General features: G+C 32.9%; 2 protein-coding genes across 4 annotated transcripts in view; one reads left to right on the top strand and one right to left on the bottom strand.

Moving 5' to 3' along the window:
- Positions 1–20,695, top strand: part of LOC113552204 (E3 ubiquitin-protein ligase MYCBP2) — a 271,715-nt gene that overhangs the window by 105,782 nt on the left and 145,238 nt on the right. The window lies entirely within an intron of this gene.
- Positions 1–20,695, bottom strand: part of LOC113552205 — a 116,007-nt gene that overhangs the window by 16,459 nt on the left and 78,853 nt on the right. The window contains exon 2 of the mRNA XM_026954954.1: positions 1,675–2,094. Coding sequence (XP_026810755.1) covers positions 1,675–2,094 — 420 coding nt within the window. The remainder of the gene's footprint in view (positions 1–1,674; positions 2,095–20,695) is intronic.

Here is a 20,695-nt window from a genome sequence, read left to right on the forward strand (position 1 = left end):
TAAAATTATAAATAATAATGACAGATTGAAAAATTATGTTTTCTCGAGGTGGCTATCTGTTTTTTTTTTTTGGTATAAAAACGTAATTATGTAGTAACTATTAAGTATTATATATTAGTACAGGAGTTTTTATTTTATTTTTCTATAATAAGGTAAAGAAAATTGAAATTTTGAAAATAAAAATCACATTTCTAAAAATATTTAAGGAATAGATTAGTTTTAATTTTTTTTTTTTTTTAGTTTTAACTTTAAGGATTAAATTAAATTTCATAATAAATTCAAATATGTTTTCAAAATGACTATCAGAGTAAAACTCAAACCAGTACGTTGGAAAGTATATATAAGTCTATTTTACTTTAAAAAGTGGTACTATGGAATCACCCTAAGAAACGATAAAACAAGTAGAAATTATAAAAATATTATTAAAAATTAAAAAATTCTCCATTGACGTACCCAAAAATATTTTTTTATAATCACGTAGTTTACGTCTATCGACTATCTAATATTTACAGACCTGCGTATCAGAGACATTTATCTAGCGTTTTGTAAAATAATGATTGAAATTCGATTCAATGACATATTAAAATGTATTATTGATTAATCAAATTATGGTTATAAAATATATATTAAATGGTTTATACTATGACGATACGGTCGAGTTCGGTGCCGATGTGATTGATAACACGAGCCTATTACAGGCGTGTGATGGATGAAAAGACGCGCTAACAATTTTTTCCGCCTTTAATCTGTCACCGCGGCGATTTGGCACCCACAATAGTCGCAGAAATTATATCGTGTATCTGTTAAAAACACTTGTGTGTCGCCACGGACTTAAGTTCTAAAAATTATTGCTGAGCATTATACGTATATATTTTAGTTTAAAAACGCATTATTTTCGTGCTGTTAGTAACGTTATATTTTTTTAAACTTTTAGGTTCGTAAAAAACCTACAGAATTTATGATTTCTATATTATATAATTCATTTCAAACTTTTAAAGCTCTTATAAACATGATAAGCCATATATCCACGTAGCCGTCGCATACCGTCGTAAAATCTTCAGGGCTAATATATTTATATATTAATATTATATAGTTGTTGTTCGACATTAATTCTTTAAAATTAGTTTTCGGGCGGTAAATTTCAACTGCTTTACCGTTTACCGTGGGGTTGAGATGGAGGTTGCTTTTGGCAAACGTGAACAACTAAGAAGGCATCCATCGATGTCTATAGCGGTATGCTCAACGAAATCAGATAACCGTTTTCGATTTTTATGAACCTCTATATTAAAACAGAGGTAGATATTTGCAATATCATGGTATAGTAAATTCAACTGTAGTCATGGTGTGGTCAATGTATATAATATGTGTATAAATAGTTACAAAATGCATACGGTAATAAATAAGAGAAACTTGTAAAGAAACGCGACGCTGATTTCGAGTTAAACAGGTGGGTGGATTGTGTTTAGGACAGAGTGGGAGCATATCGTGTAGCGGAACATATATCTAACCTTTGTGATTGGCATACCAGCTAGATTCTACAAGATCGATTTACTGAAGAATGGGAAAAATTAAAGACTATGCGGGGACGACTGTTACCGTGGATTTATAAGACTATTATTGATATAGGTATACCTATAATTTAATAATAGGTATATGGTTTTTTTTCATTATCACCTTTTTGATTGACGAACCCATTGCCGCGTTTTTAAAAGTATTCTTTGACAACTCCAGCATTCCAATCCGACGAAATACAAACGATTGGAGCTTGAACACAACCTCACTCCCCAGCCCGACCACGTCGCAGTCCTCCACTAGCACGTCCACCGTGCCGTCGTACGGATGAAACGCATTCGTGTCCAGGTACAGCTTATGTACGTGGCTGATGGTCACTGTGAAATTTGTGCGAGCGTTCTTGGCCAACACGCCTTGTGACCTGATCGTTACCTGGTTGAACCCGGTTACGTTAAACGACCGAAGACCAACGAATGCCGCCAACGTCTTGTGGCTGACAGTTAGATTACATCGGCCATCGCCGTTCAAATCCAGCAGCACCAACGATTTGTTCAGGTTCTTGTCCGGTTCCCATATCTCGTTCTAGAAAATCAAACAGAATAAATCAAACAACTGATAAGAATACCACAACTACAAATTATTTTAATTTATTTTAATAGCGATATAACCTGGAGCCAAACGGCTATTGTTAGTATAGTAATTTAACCAAACGATTGACTAGATGACTGTAATAAAATATAAAAATATAGACATTATTTCAATAATTATAGTTCAAACCATCATTTTTCAGTTATTGATTACTATAATATACATAAGTTTATTAAGTTCGATTATCTTTAAAATTTATAATAGTTGTAAATGTCTGATCAACTATAATATTGCCCATTCTACCAATAAAATCGATTCACGAAAATGTTGATGTATTACAATAGTGTGATTTTAAACAGAATATAGATTATAGAATCTAAACGTGTGTATGATTATTCTAACAATGATTTGCTATACATTTGATGATGTTTTTTTGTAAGTATTTATTTTAATGTAAATTTTTTATTAGAAATAGGCCAACAAAGAATTGTATATAATACTTATTTTATATAAAAAAATATCACTCATGTAAAATAGTATATGCATATAAACTGATTTTCTGACGTAAATTATATTTGAACACGGTATTACTTCATTGCATTTGGTAAGAAAAATCGAATAATTTAAAATAAACGAGTCCTTGACAAAATTGTAAAAAAAAATTGTGTACGGATAACGTGACACGAATATAATATTGGTCGTTATTGAAAAAATATATATACATATTTTTTTTTTATCAATATATCAATACAGATATATTTTAACATTTTTATTTCTGTATAAAATGTTATCATAACTTGTCAACAAACTAAAACAAAATATGAGTAGTATTTTTTTTTAATTGATTAAAATCTATTATTTCTGGATATATTCAAGGAATATTTTTTGTAAGTGGGAATTCGGTGTGCCTTGCTAATTATATTAATTGACATATATATATATATATATTTAAACTTAGTCTGGCCTTTGATTGTACAGTTTGTATAAATAATTCACTACCTTCCAAATGAATCATTTCAAGCACATGGTTTAGTGGTGTTGTACTAAAATAATCAATAAAACGCAAATTACTATAGTGGACATGACTGATTACGGTTTACTACGGGTACCGTACTATTTAACCCGAGAGAAACATTTTACACTTCCAGGTAAGTGATGGACAACCATATTCTTGCGTTTAGGTCAACTAAACCCGACTATTCAACATTTCCAGGGTTTTAGGCTTTCTAATTTGTCAACTTGCTGTATTTTCGAAATTTATCATCAGCAAAATTATATACAGTTGTCCTTGCGGACTTCGTAATTAATTAAAATACCAATTACTGTTGCACCTAATCCCAAGGACAAAAATAACAATTGCTAAAAACCCATAAATCATATCTAAGTTTGAACGTATAAGGGTACCTGCTGTGCATTATAATTTCTAATGGAAAGTTTTTCCGTTCTATACTTTTATGTATTATTAAAATATAATATTTTAAAACCATTTAATTAAAATTGTACGACTGGAACTGATAAAATTTTAATTTCCATCTATATATATTTTAAACGTAAGACCTATAGTAATTATTATATAGACTATATTATAAGACTTAACCATGATAACGATTTTTAGTAATAAATTCAATGCAAGTTTTCATATGATATAATTGGACAATAATTAGTGTGATAATTAGATCATATTGTAGTACAAATTAGGTTAAATGAGGCTATGCTATATAATATACAGATTATAGATACGTTTTCAATAATTTCATAATATGATAATATAGGTATAGGATGTCTAATAATCTGCTGAAAGAACCCCTCATATAATACACATATTAAATATATATATATATTTATGATTTTATACAATTGCGCAATTTATATTTTTACGAAAAAAATTGTATACATTCTGATAAAAAGTTTGTACGATTGCTGCCGGAGACATCGAGAGCTTTAATACCGAAATGCTCCATGAATTGTGATACTCTGGTTTTGGCACACGAATACGGAGAGCTGTGTAATCCCGAGGGATTACGCGATGCTTGACAAACGTGGTAGATTACGTGAAAAATGACGTGCACTGTTGCGCACATTATTTTCCTATTAAAATTGGCAATGTGCGAGTTCTTTTGTCTCCATTCTCACTACTGCGCGGTTCTATCGCAACCGTAAGTCTGATTTAATTTATGTGGACAAAATCAAAGACTAATATGGAGCCGGTTGAAATGTATGAACACGTAAACATTATAAATATTATAAACTCACTCCAACACGTATCATGACTTCAGACTTCATTAAATCATCATTATTGTATTTGATTATCCGTCTGACGACTGTGTATATGTATACCTGTATATATGTAACAGTGAGTATTGGTACATATGATATATTCGTATAATGACTTTAGCGGTATTACAATCCTATAATAGACACGCATGAGATGAATTTGCACAAATTGCATGTTATATCATTATACATTGAAATTTTTCATTGTAACTACTAAATCTGAACCAAGAAATGTGAATAACATGTTCGGTTAAAATATAGTTCAGAGAAACAGTTATAGTTTGGAAACGTAAAGCTGAAACACGTCGACGTAAAAAGTTTGGTATACTACGTATATCGAGTATTGACGTACATCTGTTTGTACATAATGCATTCGTCAAGCCAACCGAAAGTTGTCAAAAATTGGTAAACGTAAGACTTTAAAGTAACAAAAAATATGATGTCGATGTACATCACGAGAAATGCTTTAAATACGTTTTATAAAAAATTGGATCTTCAGAATTATCAAACATAGATACATAAATCGAAAATATAATTTGTATTTATTGTTTTGTATTTTATTAAAATACACACGTTTATAGTTTGAAAGATTATATAACATGTATCCAAATTCGGTGATAAAAACATATTCGAAAAAAATACATAATTATTAATTATTAAAACTTATATGTTATTTACAGTATGGCATATATTATTTGTTTAATAATATTTTTAAGTTTTTAATGATTCATGTATTTGATAAACCAAATCGGTATAAAGTTTCTTTTAGTACCTATGTATTATTTGAAATTCTGTGTTACTTGCACAAAGAGTGTATAAAATTTGTCTATTAAATTTATACGGCGTTATTTATATATATATATATATATATATATATAATACATAATAGTACGACATTTCGGTTTAAAGACCCACAGAGACCTCTTTGGAGTTATTTAGTATCGATTTAGTGAATGTGTTTATATTTATTTATAGCAATGACGAGTGTCTTTTCCGTAAGCGCACTTAAAATTTCTCAATTTCTACCGCTGTTGTTTATCTCCAAGTGCGATTTTAATAATGCGCCGAATAAAGTTCACGATAATTGTGGGTGAAACGCGAGAATGAAAATAGCTTTGAGAAACAGTTGTATGTGCATAGATAACCTATATATATATATACACACAGCAAACGTTATTTGCATATGAATCCCTAGGCGAAATTAAACTGGACTCTAAACGAGACACGGTAGTCTAATAAAATTGTTCGCCGGCTCGAGCATATATCGTTGAAACACTAACTTTTATGCTCACAATCATATATATATATATATTTATATATATTACATGTGTGTTTGTTCCTTTTTTTCTTTTCTTTATTTATTTTTATTTTTGTCGTCCCATATATGTACAGATGTACACGGTACTTTATATCTATAATATATAATGTGAGTATGTGTGCGTCTGTGTGCTTATGCGTTGGCTGACAAAAAATTGCCTTACCATCAAAACCAGGACTAATATAAATCCGGTTTAATTGTATATCGGTTGATTGAGCACAGTGAACGGATGGGCGGTGTGGTAGAAAATCGTAATGGTTCAAAGAGGCCCAGTGGAATTGTAAGAAACGATGTACCTTTCCTTATTTTCTTTTCGACTTCCAGACAGCAGTTTTTTTTTTACGGGATACAATTTTCTTCATGTACGTGATCCGAATGCTATTTTTTTACGATACCGCCCCCGGAGTTATGTTGGTAATTTTTTTTTACCTCTCAAACGAAATTTACGTGTTACAAAAGAGAAGTTATTTTTGGTAAATAACTAAACACTGATAGGTTAATAATACAATTATCAATATTTATAAAGTAATACCTAGATTAAATTTATAAGACTGCTCTACATACCTTACAACAAGATACACGCAACTTAGGTATACATTTTTTGAAATCGTATAACATTCTGTCCCAGTGACAACCATTAATAAAAAAAAAAAAAAAAAAAAACTGTAATCCTTACTGATACCTCTAAGCCTGTAATTTTTGTTTCGCATTAAACCGGTATAATATAAGAGGGAATTATATTTTGACAGTATAAATTTGCCATTTGCCAAACCGTATACTATGTTACCCTACCGTTAAGGCACACTTCGAGTTGAAAGCACCTTATTCTATAGTAAGAAGCTATTAAAAATCCAGCTATAAGAAAAAAAATAGGCTATTTGGGCGGACAAGGTTATTTCACGGGTCATAGAACATAATGACTCATTGGCGGGAGTAAGGCGAGTCGTAAGAACAGAGACAAGTCGTAAAACAAAAGGACAAAGAGTCTGACCGTTCTTTTTGATCAAAATTATCACCCCAATAGGTTTAAGTTTCATTCAAGGCTTTGAAGTTTTCTCTGGCCAGCGGACTCCTCTGTATATACGTTTAGTGCAAGGTGAAAAACACATCGTCATCTCATCGTTTCCTGGTTCAATTATTGTTTTAAATGAACATTTTTATTTTGTCATTGTTGCTTTTTGATATAATATTTTGAAATGCCACTGTGACAGTTTTAAGGATAAAAGTAAAACTTTTAATGAAGGAAAAATTATGTTACGCGAATAATATTAAATATTGTCTGTTTGTAGGACAAGAACATAAAAAACTTTTAATCTGTATTAGTTAGTTCTATTAAAAAAAAAAAATAATAACAATAATACTAATACTATTAAATTTAATTTGAATATAACTATACAGTTTTATTTACGGCATGATATAATAAACTAATTATAATATTATAATAGTATCAATATTTGTTTTCTATATTTTTTCAAAATACCAATTAAAGTTTTTATAACATTTAATACTTAAACACTAACAATGTGTAACTATATTTCATATAATGTAAGTAAGTAATCATATGCCGAAACCGAAAATCATTTATAACAATATTCTATAATATTCTATAGTATATAGCACCACGGAACATTGTGCAGTCAACAGAAATAATACTTATGGTTTTGGGGCTTGACACAAATCATTATGTTCTGTATAGTAATAACTAATAACGATATATTTACCTGTAGTTATTATCGTGTGATGTTATGGCGCGTTATAGCGTTGTACGTATGTATTTAAAACAAGTCCATTCGATGTGGTGTCAAACGGAAATACGATATAATGTTTTCGTACCTACGTACTTGTACATAATGCGTATAATTTTGTATACGATTATACACGAATGACTATTATAGCGCGGTGATGTTTTATAATATGCATTCGAATGTAGAGTACCCATATTATTACGTTATTAACGGTGCAAATGAAATTCGCGATGTTACACGATTTAGACGTCTAGTATAGGTATAGCGTAGCACGCGTTTCTTTCTCGTCGAGAAAATTTATGTATACCGTACAGTTGAGCGAAGAAAAAAAAAAGGTCGTAAATAAATTTACGATTCTCTGCACAGGTGCCCATTTTTATCTGTGTGTACGAAACACTCGAGTTAATTGCGCAACGATGATGGAAGCGATAGGAAAATCACAACAACAAAAAACAGGTGTACGCAATAGACTACCTATTTGTATACACCAAGACAAACGATTCCCACCCACACACACACACTCACATACATACACGTGTTTCTATTGTTTAGGGCAAGTTTATTTATATACATAACATATACACGTGTGGCGGTGGCGGTTCACTGAATTCCGGTTCATTAAAATTGGGTGGCTCCGCGTGCGATTAAAATTCACCCGAAAGCGCGCACCGGAAGTGACGAAGAATAAATAACACGGGTCGGGTCGGAGTCGTCGTTGTTGTAGTCGTCGCCATTTTACGATGTGATGGAAATCTAACAATATTTGTATGTATTTGTATGTGTGGAGTAGTCGTAGAAATGTATAATAAATGCGTATATGTGTGTACTGTTCACGTACACGGTGATCGTCGTATTGGCTGACGAAGTTTTTAGATGAAATTGATTTTGGTCATTGCTGTTATCGGTGGAATGAAGAAATGGATTCAAACTTCCCGGGTTTAAACGATTTCCCATTTTTTTTTTTTTTTTTTTATGGAGTAATTTTGTAAGTTATTTTTCAATCAATCAATGTATATTACTCAATATTCCAAAATAGAATACTTTTTCTAATCGTATCCCTGAAAATATAGTTGAACCGTTTATAAGCATTTTGAGTTTCATTATTGTAGTTATATTGGAGATTTCTCATTAAATCTCGTTGCTCATAGTAGAATTATGAAAATGTATTATTTTTTTACACTTTTCAATGGATATTATGTAATAGAATGTGTTTTGAAAAATAATATTGGCTTAAATAATGTAGTTAAAAAAAAAAATTTAAAACTGTTAGGATGATCAAACAATTTGACAAGTAAATAATAAAACCGTAGTTTATAAATTAATTTTTAAATTTTAATTTTCGGAAAGAACAGCTTCGGGGGCCAACGTACAAAACGATCGTCTTGTTTATATAGTTTATTGGCCGACGTGCTAGACTAAATAGTGACGATATGGTGTTTTACGGATATATTCGTGGGACGTGTGACTAAAAAAGAGACGATGATGACGCCAACGGGAAGGACTTGGGGGCAAAAAGTCAAAGAGAAGTTGGGAGGGGTTAGGGAGGAGAGGAGAAAACACGCGTGCATAAAGCCCCCTATTCTAATTACGTGCGAACCGGAGAATCACTTTATACAACGGGCGACGGCCATTAATTTAATCCAACCGTCACCGCCGCTACCGCCGGTCATCGTCGTCATTCGGGCTGTATATTAATAATCCAGCACGTTTATTAAAATAATAATAATAATGAACATTGGTCCTTTCTCCAGATTTCTACGTCTAGCGGCCCAACACCATCCCTGCACCCCCTTTCTAACGCTAAAACAAACCAGGTTTTAACGGGATTCAACGAGCGACAAGTTCGTCCGGCCGTCGTACGCTGCGTGTATTGTGGTATTAGATATTATATGGTTTGGAAATAAAACTTACCGTCAAAAGACGGGTGAAAAAAATATATAAGACAATAAATCGTTTCCGTTGCTTTTCCAGTCGCACCGCCGACGACGACGACGCCTGGCAACCAGCCCATCGCCGCAACGGGTTCGTCGGACTTTGTGCGCGTTTAAAAAAAATAATGACAAAACCTGCGTGGTGTGTGCGGTCACACCACGCACCGAGTTCTGGCCAAGACCATTATACTGCATTAATTTAACGTGATGGCGATATATTTTTTAATAATATATTATGTGATGTTGGCGAGCACTGCTTTTCAGAGTATTAGAGTAGTGTCGTTTCAGACGAGTAAATATAACCTGATAGTTATCTGACCAAATACTTCCTATTATGACACATGAAGACAGTAATCGCAGTCCCGAAAACGCACAGTGAATTGTATAGTATCATCGGAACCAAATTTCTGTAGAGAAGCCTTCCGAAATTTAACGATTAATAAAAAGATTTTTCAACGTTCACGTAACAATGTTTTATTACAACTGCATATGTACTACCATAATAAATTCCACAGCATCTATTTACAACATTTCTCGTTCTCAATTTATTGCTGTTATTAATAATCCACGTTCTGTTAAAGTAGTATTTAAAACACTAGTTTATTACGCAAATACCTGCGCGAAATAATGCAATAGCAATTTTCAAACTTATTTAATATGCCTCCCGAACTTTGCTAATAAGTTCTCCACTTATTAGTTATAAATTAACTTTAGTAAAATTATTAAAATATGTTAAATTATAATTTATTGATATTTATCACAAATAGTAAATGTTATACAAAGTTTTCTTCAAAAGTGCGGTACAAGTGCGATTATCAAAAGAAACTAGGCTGCAAAATATGAAATTAAACCAACGGCTTACTCGTTAATTGTATATTTATAATAATGTACCCATAATAAAATGGGTAAAATATAATTACAATTTATAATGAACGATATGAATATGATGTTTTAACGATTTAAACGTTTCGGGTCAACAAGTTTAATGTCTAGATGTGCAAAAGAAAATGATGTATTTTTATTACTGAGTAATATAATATTAATTAGCCCAATAATAATATTCAAAAGGACTTCCTACATCAATAAACGCATGATAAGAGTTTCTTAGTTTTTTTCATAGAATTAAAATGAGTAGAAAAAAAAATTGATTTGCCGTACTACAGTACGTAGGCTAGGTAACTCATTTCATACTCCGTGTGTACACTCGTTTTACATCAATAGTTTTATAAATAAATAAAAATGTATGCGTATGGTCGTACCACAGTAAAGGAAAATGTTTAGATTGTTTATTAATATTTTACTGCTAATTATGCATGGTATAGAGTCTGGTATACATTTTCAGAAGACGGTGTTAATAGCCAACGAGAGCATTTATAAATAATACGGCAATTCGAGTGGAAACTAATTAGGATTTAAGATTACGGTTTGCAGCAGGTGAAATATTGAGTAAAACCCTTTTCGTATATACATATAACAGACGAGCTGTGTAGGAAAAGCTTAATGATAATGTAAATTAGGTATATAAAATGTGCTTATTTTTTTATCTATCTTTAAGTGATAATAATAATAAACGTTTCAATGAGATAGTTAAAGACATATCTGCATCACTCATCGGTTGGCATCATATTATTAAATATATTATTTCACTTTTGCACGAAAAAACGTGACTAGGCTTTGTATTGTACGTGGTGAATATGAGCTGTATCGATATTCGATGAGGTATTAGTATTTTTTTTTTTTGTTTGTACATCACTGTGAGTTATATCCGTCATGGTGAATAAAGTGTTTTTGACAGCAGTGATAATATTACAAATGTCAATGTATAAATGACGTTGGGAAATATTTTCAATGAAATAAACCCAACACGTAATACTCGTATGTCCACAATAAATTGAAGGAAGATTCGTTTAGAAATAAGATATTTTATCATTTCGATTTGTTTGTGATTTTACAATTTACTCTATTAATTATTAACTCTAGCACGGTTTTATAACGTTTTATGGCTTACTGACTTTCACTCGTATTACAAAATAAAAATAGGTGCTAATTGTTACGTAGAAAATATTAATGAAAATAGTGTTATAATACGATAGCAATATTCGTATCAAAAGTCACACAATAAAATCACGTGTATATACTGACTTTTATGTTAAGAAAATTTTATTTTTGTCATTTAATATTAATAATTATTACTGATAAAATAATCGAGCTGTTTTATTGAACGTGAATAATAATACAAGTGGTATACCGCCATACAGGACATCAAAGTAGTGTTAGCACACACGTGTCATATATAAGTTTTCTTCCCTGTAGCACCGCCACACCTACCTCGATAAAAAATCTTTATCTGAGGTAAAGTTTTTATTATTATTATTTTTTATAAAGGTTCTTTGAAAGGTGCTTACCACGTACGGGTTGCATAAAGAGTTGTAAAACGACGGTTTGGTATAAAAAAAATAAAGGAAAAGGAATATAAAGGGGTTCTGAAATGGTACTATTAAGAAACACTCTTCACAACTGCAGTATAACGTATACTTTTATTTATTTATACATTTTGTAAATAAGATCGAGCGATGGCCGTTAATACAAGTGCGTGATGCAACTGGGAAGCTCTAAAAAAAGTTAAAAAAAACCTTTAATAATATGGAATCGGACCTTAACGCTATATTTGAAGATTTTAATTATAGATAAGAAACGCGTTTATGATGATGATATTTGGAAAAGCCAATGCTTGTTTGCGGGTTCAGGAGGAGGAGGAGGAGATTTTTTCAACCATACCGTATTGTTACTATATTATATCGGTGCATTGGATTTGTCGCAAAGGGTGGTGCAGACGCCTTATATATATATATATTACTTAAATTTCAGCTTAAACGATTTTCCGTGTTCGTCGCTGTGGAGTGAGTAAAAATAAGATAAAGTTGAAGAATATATTGGTTTGTGGGATTTTTTTTTCTTTTTTTTTTAAACAAGTTATGAATAATAATGTTAAATGTTTGCGGAATGTGTATATATATTTTTAAACTAACGTTTAAAAAACGCGCCGCCGTAACTCAACACCTATACATATTCGCCCTTTATATTCTAAATATATGATGTGGGGACTGGGGCATAGGAGAAGGTTTATTTTTTACGAAAATTGAATACCTATCTACTTTATAATAAGTAAGCGAATAGGTGATAACTAAACATTGAAAAATTGATCACATAAAATAAATTACTAAATAATAATAATAAGAAAAAATACAAAAACGTACATATTCAAAGTGTGGCGATAGATCACGGTGTGCCTGATGGCAACTTTATAGTCATCGTTGTCGTGTATTATGGGTATTATTTATAATATTATATTGTAAATGTGGAATTAATTAATGTTCTAAACCGTCTAAACATTAAACGCGCAGAGCAGAAATAGCAAAAAAAAAAATCCATTTAATTATATATTCCTATGCGTATTTTACAAGTATACGATAGGCCCACAGCTATTGGTACGTATAATCTATGTGTTATGTGTGGTTTGCCAAAGTCGATCGTATCGTCAACCGTGATAACCGCGAGTGCGGCGGACGCATAGAACTATATAATATACTTTGGAATATATGTGATACGCGCAATATATATTAAATAGTTGTACAAGAAGGCGAACGTTTCGTTATACCGTATTGCAGGTTTATATATATATATAGTGTTCACTTAGGGCAGACTAGAGAGGAATGATAAATCGCGATACGTCATCAACGCTGGCAAGCGATTTTGATTAGACGCCGCCGGACAAAGGAGACAAAAACACCAGTCCATTTATCACGCGAGCTTTCAACCCCTTCGCCGACACTTCTTATCGGCTCCCAATTAAGTAGTGCGTTAGTGTACCTCTGTATATATATATATACCATATTTAACTTACACACGATGCACTTTGTGCGTATACAGAACGAGTGTGGGCTTAATTCGTTTTGGTGCTATAGTTGTTCCGTCGGTCACCCAATAACAGCAGGACAACGAGTAGAACATATATACATATTGTATTGTCGCTCGGTCTGTAAATAATATATAATACGCACATTACACGAGGACTACGCCACGCCCGATGTTTTAATTTCCACGGAGAACAACAGTCGCGGAGTGGCCGATTGTTTATACTTATACGTTTTTTAGGTCGTGCTAGTACGGATCAGTCGGTGGCGGTGGCGTAGTGGTCGTCGTCGTGTGGTGGTGTATACGTAGTGCGTGCGAAACAACATCATTTTGCCCCAGCGGCGGCTTTGTGGCGCACCCCCATGCCGCCTTCGACCACCGAGCCACGGGCGTTAGTATTATTAAGCCATTATTATATCGTGATGCCTTAACCGTTCCGTTTTATGCATATACATACAACCTCCCAACGTTACGTATATATATATATATATATAAATGTATTCGCGTGTGTGTACTAACTAGTATATATATATACACGCACAAGACTACCAGACTATTACAATGTAGACTATACCGCTAGCTACCACTATTATACCGCTGTAGCTGAGTTATTGGTACTGCTGCGCTAAACGCCACCGCCGTGCCGTCGCTATATTATATTATATACTATGCTAATGTCTACCTCGTCGTCGGCCGTATCCTTTGGGACGGTTTTAATAATATTCGGTCGCCGCCCTCAGGATGGCGGTCCCTTTTCCCGAAAAGTACACTGCACGCGCACGTTGTAAAGCGGCGGTAGGAAACGTTGTAGGGAATCGCTAATTAGGAGAGGTCCTCTCCCCCACTCCCCATCGTATTTGTCATGGGTATGGTGCTTGGGGATGTGGACATTGAAGAAGCTAAACGATGATGATCGAACCACTCCTCTTCCATCCTCTCCACGCATAATTTGCTGGTTGCATAATTAGACCTCAGGAATAAATTCTGGTTTGACTGACACACGTTAGATCCATAAATCGCACAATAGTCCAGCAGGTATCTATTTACACGCGTTACGTCAAAGTTGTTCTGGTACTATCAAGTCAGATCTATGCGATTACATTTTTTTTTATTTTTTTTTTTATTTATAATTAGTATGAATTATTTGTTAGAGCAGTTTTTAAAATCTAATAAAACCTAAAAGGTGTAAATAATCTTTTTCCTTTATGCGTTCGAATTGTATTAAGTACAGTTGGCAAGTTACATATTATATACTTTAAAACAAATATACTATATATTTTAAACGTTAAGCTCACATAATAAACAAATGAAAGCATTACGTAATTTGAATACTTAGATCTTGTTTTTATTTACAAACCATTAAAATATTATATTAAATTCTGAGGCAAGCGCTTTATAAAACATAATCTCGGTATCATCTTTTTTGTAATGTGTTATTGTCAATTATACTTTTAATATTATATAGATGTCGAAAAAATAAGTTAATTTTAGCGGTCCGTAATTCAACTGTACATCGATCCAAACTTAAATGTTAAATTATGTTATTAGGTAAACATAATTATATGGATTTTATAATATGTTTATATTAAATTCAAAATTTGTCCGTAAAATAATATTTGAACATCGATGTACCTTAAAAACATATTACTATAATATTGTAGAGCATGCAAATGTTTTGGCGATAAAATCTGTCTGGACGTTTCAATAATACATACTAGTGTGGTCATAAACTCCCTCGAGTCAAAGCCACTGTAAATACTGAAAGTTTCTCAGATCCATATATTTATATATCTACATGGATGTAGATATTTATTCAAATACTCAAGAATCGGTTGATTTATTATTGCAAACGGTTCGCTTGGGATGTGCCGGCGGCCGATATAGTTACATGCGTATATATGGGGTCAGTAACCTGGTCATAAAATAAAATGAAAAAATAAATTAGCCTCTTTTCTGTTCTATATGTCTATATTTTTGGATGGATTTTTATTAGGAACAAAAACATTTATACTATATAATAATAATAAGAATGATTGAATATAGATGAACTTAGTGTTTATATAGTGCGTTCAACGAGTCTACGTCGATTGGTCGTGTCAACAACAATGCACCGTCGCCTTATTTCATATAATAAGTAATAACTATTATGTAATAATAATATACAATTGCAATATTATACTTAACACAGTGTTATAAATATTATAATTTGATTTTTAACTAAATAAATATTATTTTAGCGTTTGTTTTTTGTAATTCATAGATTGTTTTTAAACGTCCGCGCGCCAAAGGGATCGAATTACTTAAAAACACAATTTATACAGACTGTAATTTACAGTACAGGAAATGCGAGAGCACCCGTGTATATATTATTATTATTATTATTATATGACTCGAGAAAGTTTTCTTTGAACATCGATAAAACAAACAAAACTCTTGCGATGTGCGTTCATGGTAGCAGACCATTAGTTTCGGCACCCTTCTCTTCACTTCCTATTACCATGTGAGTAATGTATATATAGATACCTAAAAATTGTGTGTTTAAACTTCAAAGTTTATATTGAAATCCTCGGAATTCATTACTGCATGTTCACTTTTGATATTATGCAATTTTTCTTTTTTTCTTTTAGCATTAATCATAATGCTAACGAAATCGAATTATAAATCTAACAATATTATCAACTGAAATTGTCGTATAATACAAGGTCACGCAAAACCACGTAATACTACTGAATATAAAATTTTTATTTGAGATTGTAAATCAATAGAAAATATATCAATATTACACGCCATTTTCTTGTTTTATTACTGTAATAATTTTCTGCGTACGACTCTTGCCGATTGCAAATGTGATAGTGGTGACAAACGATGAGTTAGAATAATTACGTTCAGTGTGTACAATGAAACTTAAATGCAACAGCAATCGTTCTTTGCGTAATACATTATAATACGTAGCTTTTGTTTTTGGCATTGTCGAATATAACCATTGTCTATCGCACAGAAGCAAAAAAATAAAATAATGTAATAACCAAATTAGGAAAACTACGGTGTATATATATATATATATATACACATATAGTAGAGTGGTAATTAACAGCAATATACGCGGTCACGCCCAGTCAGACGGGGCAGTAGGAAAAAACAGAATAATGATGATAATAATAATAATAATAATAATGATAATTCAAAAGTAGTTTTTAAGACAATATAAATAAATATACGTGTATATAATGGGTGGACGAAAAGGAGGAAAATAGTCGTAGCCGTTGTTGTTAAGGAAACACTTAAAATATCAATTATTAACTGCGGTAAAGGATCACACAAAAATAAAGGGAGCAAGAGCGCGCGCAACGACTTTGGTGCAACGGGGGTGGTGCAGCAGCGATAAATTATTCACTTTTCGCGCGGTATACGCGCACGTACTACGTATAACCACGCTACTACGAGTATATGTAGACTTAATAATTATTGTTATTTTCGTCGTTGACCGAAAAATCTTTTATTTTCTTGGTTTCAGTTTATGGGTATCACAGTTTGTTTAGGGAGATAGAGTAATGAAAATAAAGAGACCGGAATGGGGAAAGAAAAAAAGGAAGTATATTATTCTTTCGGACGATTTATTATTTCTTTTGGAAATGTTTTAAAGATAAAAATTTATTATAACGCAATACGCGATTCCAGTGTGTTGCACTGCGAGAATATTGAGCGTGTGTAACGTGCCGGTTCATGTGTATACGAATCATGTAGTCGATGACGAGTGGCGTTGTAAAACCTTTGTCATGCGGGTAAAATGTTTATCAGTGTAATAATATTGCGTGTATTTTTTAAAATACGAATTTGATGTTTCTTAGACTTGCGTACTCTCCGCTGAAAATAATTCGAACGCGTTCATATATTGCGACACCGTAACGGGTCTTATTACTCGATTGGAATTTTAAGGAGGAAAACTGATTTGTAGTAGCCGGTGGGGGATTTGAATAGTTCGTCACGTTGTTAAGCCTAATCAAAATAGTATGAAATAAATTAGTCGCCGTAATCCAATTGTTCGATTATTTAATCCGAAATAATAATTTCAAATTTACTAAGACTGCACAATAATATTACGTGCCATTAATTTGTATAATATAATGAACTGTTTAAAACACAAACCACGAGTATTTGAATAATCGTTATACCTATTATTTTGTTTTTTTAATAGTGTAACTAAAATTTTTTAGCACTGATAAATACGAACGTTTAAATTGTATTATCAAAATCATTGTTAAAAAAAAAAAAAAAAAAAAATGATGCGCATTGCACGTATTATCATAATGCATATCAATTATCATAATCCGGGTTCTGAGGAGAGAGGATCAATCTCCTCCACGCCATCCTACCTCGTAAATGGGCCGCTCTGTGCGTGATATATTATATAGCATGATATATAATGTATTTAATCATTTAGTCACAAGTGCAGCGGTAATGAACAACGACCTTCGTCCGCCGAGAGATTTGTGCCAAGCGTGCCGGTCATTCCTATGTCGGATATATTCAATTGGCCAGAGCGGACCGGTCATTATTATATTGCACAGGCACCCGGATGGACGTTCATCTCACACAGCCCCTGTCGCTATAGTGTTTTATAGAGTATACACATCTCGGACGGGTGTCGGAAATACATATGCTGCGTTGTTTTACATGTATATATAAATTGGTGAGGTTAGGTTGGGTTAGCCTCTGGCGAATCTCGTCATTTCCACACGACAGGATTTGAGCCCGCGCGGTTCGGACCCGCGTCGTTGAATAATAATATAGTTCGTCGACATTCCAAACGACCAAACGGAACTCGCTATGGCCGGCGAGAAACACGCGACCATAATGTCCAATGAAATAGCGTTGCCGCGTATGCGTAACCTTATATCATTATTGGGTGTGCGTAATATACGTTAGAGCGAAGATACGATTACGTTGAAATTTTATTTCTTTACACAAATTAACGATAGAAACATAGAATTTTATGATTATAACATATGATAATTTATGTATGTAAAATAAATAAAAAAATTATTAAAATAAAAATGAACGTACAATCAACGTGGCGTTTGTTTTCTAGTAAATAATTTAACCGAAATGCGTTCGTACCATCGGGATTGCAGTATATATATATATATATATATATAACAATATTATACATGTAATGAAAGTCTGTAGCAGTGAACGTTTGCCATCCGACCCATTTTTTCCGGCGTCGCGTGTATACAGATTTCATTTATTAATACAAACGAGCAAAGTTTTATTTTTTACTGTCCCTTTTACGCAATTTATGTTAAAAAATTAGTCTTTTTTTCGCCCCAACGGATAAAGTTGCAGTCAGTACGTAACGTTGGAATTCGGTTCCCTGCGCGGTACACGAGTCATAATTAACGTTGCTGAATTATTGACAAACGTTAATTGATAACCCGACGAGCTTACACTATACACATATATAGTTGTGGTGGTGGTGGTGGTGGTGGTGGTAAACTTTGAGGGCGGTAGTGGCATAGTAAAATGCAAACGACCGAAATTAGCCTTTGATCCGTGCCTGTATCCGTGTATATTATATACAAAGGGCCGATCGCCCTTTTTCGCTAATGACCGACGTGCTACCAATTATCGTACCGCGTTTCGTTATGCAGAAAGTATAGTATATACACACACACGGATGATTATAATATAGACATAAGTAGTCTTTAATTTGTCTCGGGATCTTCTTAATAATAATAAACGTGTATACACGTTAAATATGCTAATCGAATTTATTTACTCTACATTAAACCGATGCACTAATAAACGTATAGGCCTTGGTGATTTTACGAAATGGTAACTGTGAAAATTCGTACCAGATAATAATATTATTATTCTATTATACAGTTTGTGATAAAAAAAATCACTGGTATAGTCTGAACACCATAAATAACGCACGGCACTGTTATGTGGAAATAACGACATGGTTTGAAATTGACTCGATCGAAGGGACCGGACAACTCGACTATAGATAATGATATTATTATGCTTTTTGTGACACGGCGTTATGGATAGGCAATTTAGTGCCACGTTTGTGCATTCCATAGTTAATAATAAATAAATAAATAAATTATGACTGTGCAAAAATTTACCGAAGAACGATATTTAAGGGATCGATAGTACGTTTAATTGTGAAATGAAGTAAATACTAAACTTATATATTTCTAAACATCTTATATTTTTTGTATCAATACATATAAATATATAATATACATTATTGTGTGTGTACTAGATCGACCTTTGCACTTTTAATATATCGACCCCTTCTGTATACGACTGAGCGTAGACATCACGTTTCCAACGTGATATTATAACAATAATACAATATACAGCACGTACGATATACATAATATACGACGATGGTTGAACGTTTTCCATTAGTCATTCGGCGCGAGACTTCAACACAACACACTCACAAAAACACGCTTACACCAGCTTCTCAGTCTTCTGGCCTTCCTCGGCTTCCGCCGTCGTCATCGTCTGTTGGGTCGGGTTAGCGCATTAACGATGGTTATCTCACGCCCGACACCCTTTCTCTCTCTGACGGTTCTCCTCCCAACGCCGTCCCGTTCTTTATACAATACCGTATTATGTATACATGTAAATAAATAACTGCAGCTCCTAGAAACTCAATCCCCGAGATAACCGAGAAACGGAATGAAATAAATTCATCTCGATTATTTTTCTCCTTATCTTTTACTCGCTTTTATTTTATATATAATATATTAATAAACACGTTTGCCATTTGCGTGAGTACAATAACAATACCCGTGCTTTTCGTATCGGCCGCGAGGCTAACCCGAGTCACATGATGTGTACGGAAGAAGAAGGTTACTCATTGCTTGGCCTAAAACAATAGATTGGCAACAATAACCTCTTGGCCTTTATAATTATTACGGCTGACTCCACACTGTCGGAAATCGATGTATATTAAAATAATTAATGAACAATATTTATTACTAAAAAATAATTTACTTAAATGGTTGAAAACTGATTTTTATTTTCAAACTAAATCGAGTCACGCCACTATCTGTTATTTGCTCACTTTACAAGTGGCCACTCGCCGTTTTCGTATTTATCGTATTTTCACGATCACGATGCATCAAATAAAGGGTGATACGCGCGAAATATTTTCGTTCTTTCTCGCTAATTTCGTCGTCCAACCGAGTAATTTTATTATCCCACCGAAATATAGCAGAATGGACGGAGACAATAATTGTTTTAAACTTTATACATGTATAATACGTACGCGCGTTGTATATGGAGAAGATCGATTAATTATTGCTCTCCGACGAGAACACCCTGTGTGCGCCTGCGCGTTATGTGTGTGTTTGTTTATAGTGTTTATACACACGTATATAAGATATAACGCG

The sequence above is a fragment of the Rhopalosiphum maidis genome, chromosome 2 (genome assembly GCF_003676215.2).
Source record: "Rhopalosiphum maidis isolate BTI-1 chromosome 2, ASM367621v3, whole genome shotgun sequence".
NCBI lineage: Eukaryota > Metazoa > Arthropoda > Insecta > Hemiptera > Aphididae > Rhopalosiphum > Rhopalosiphum maidis.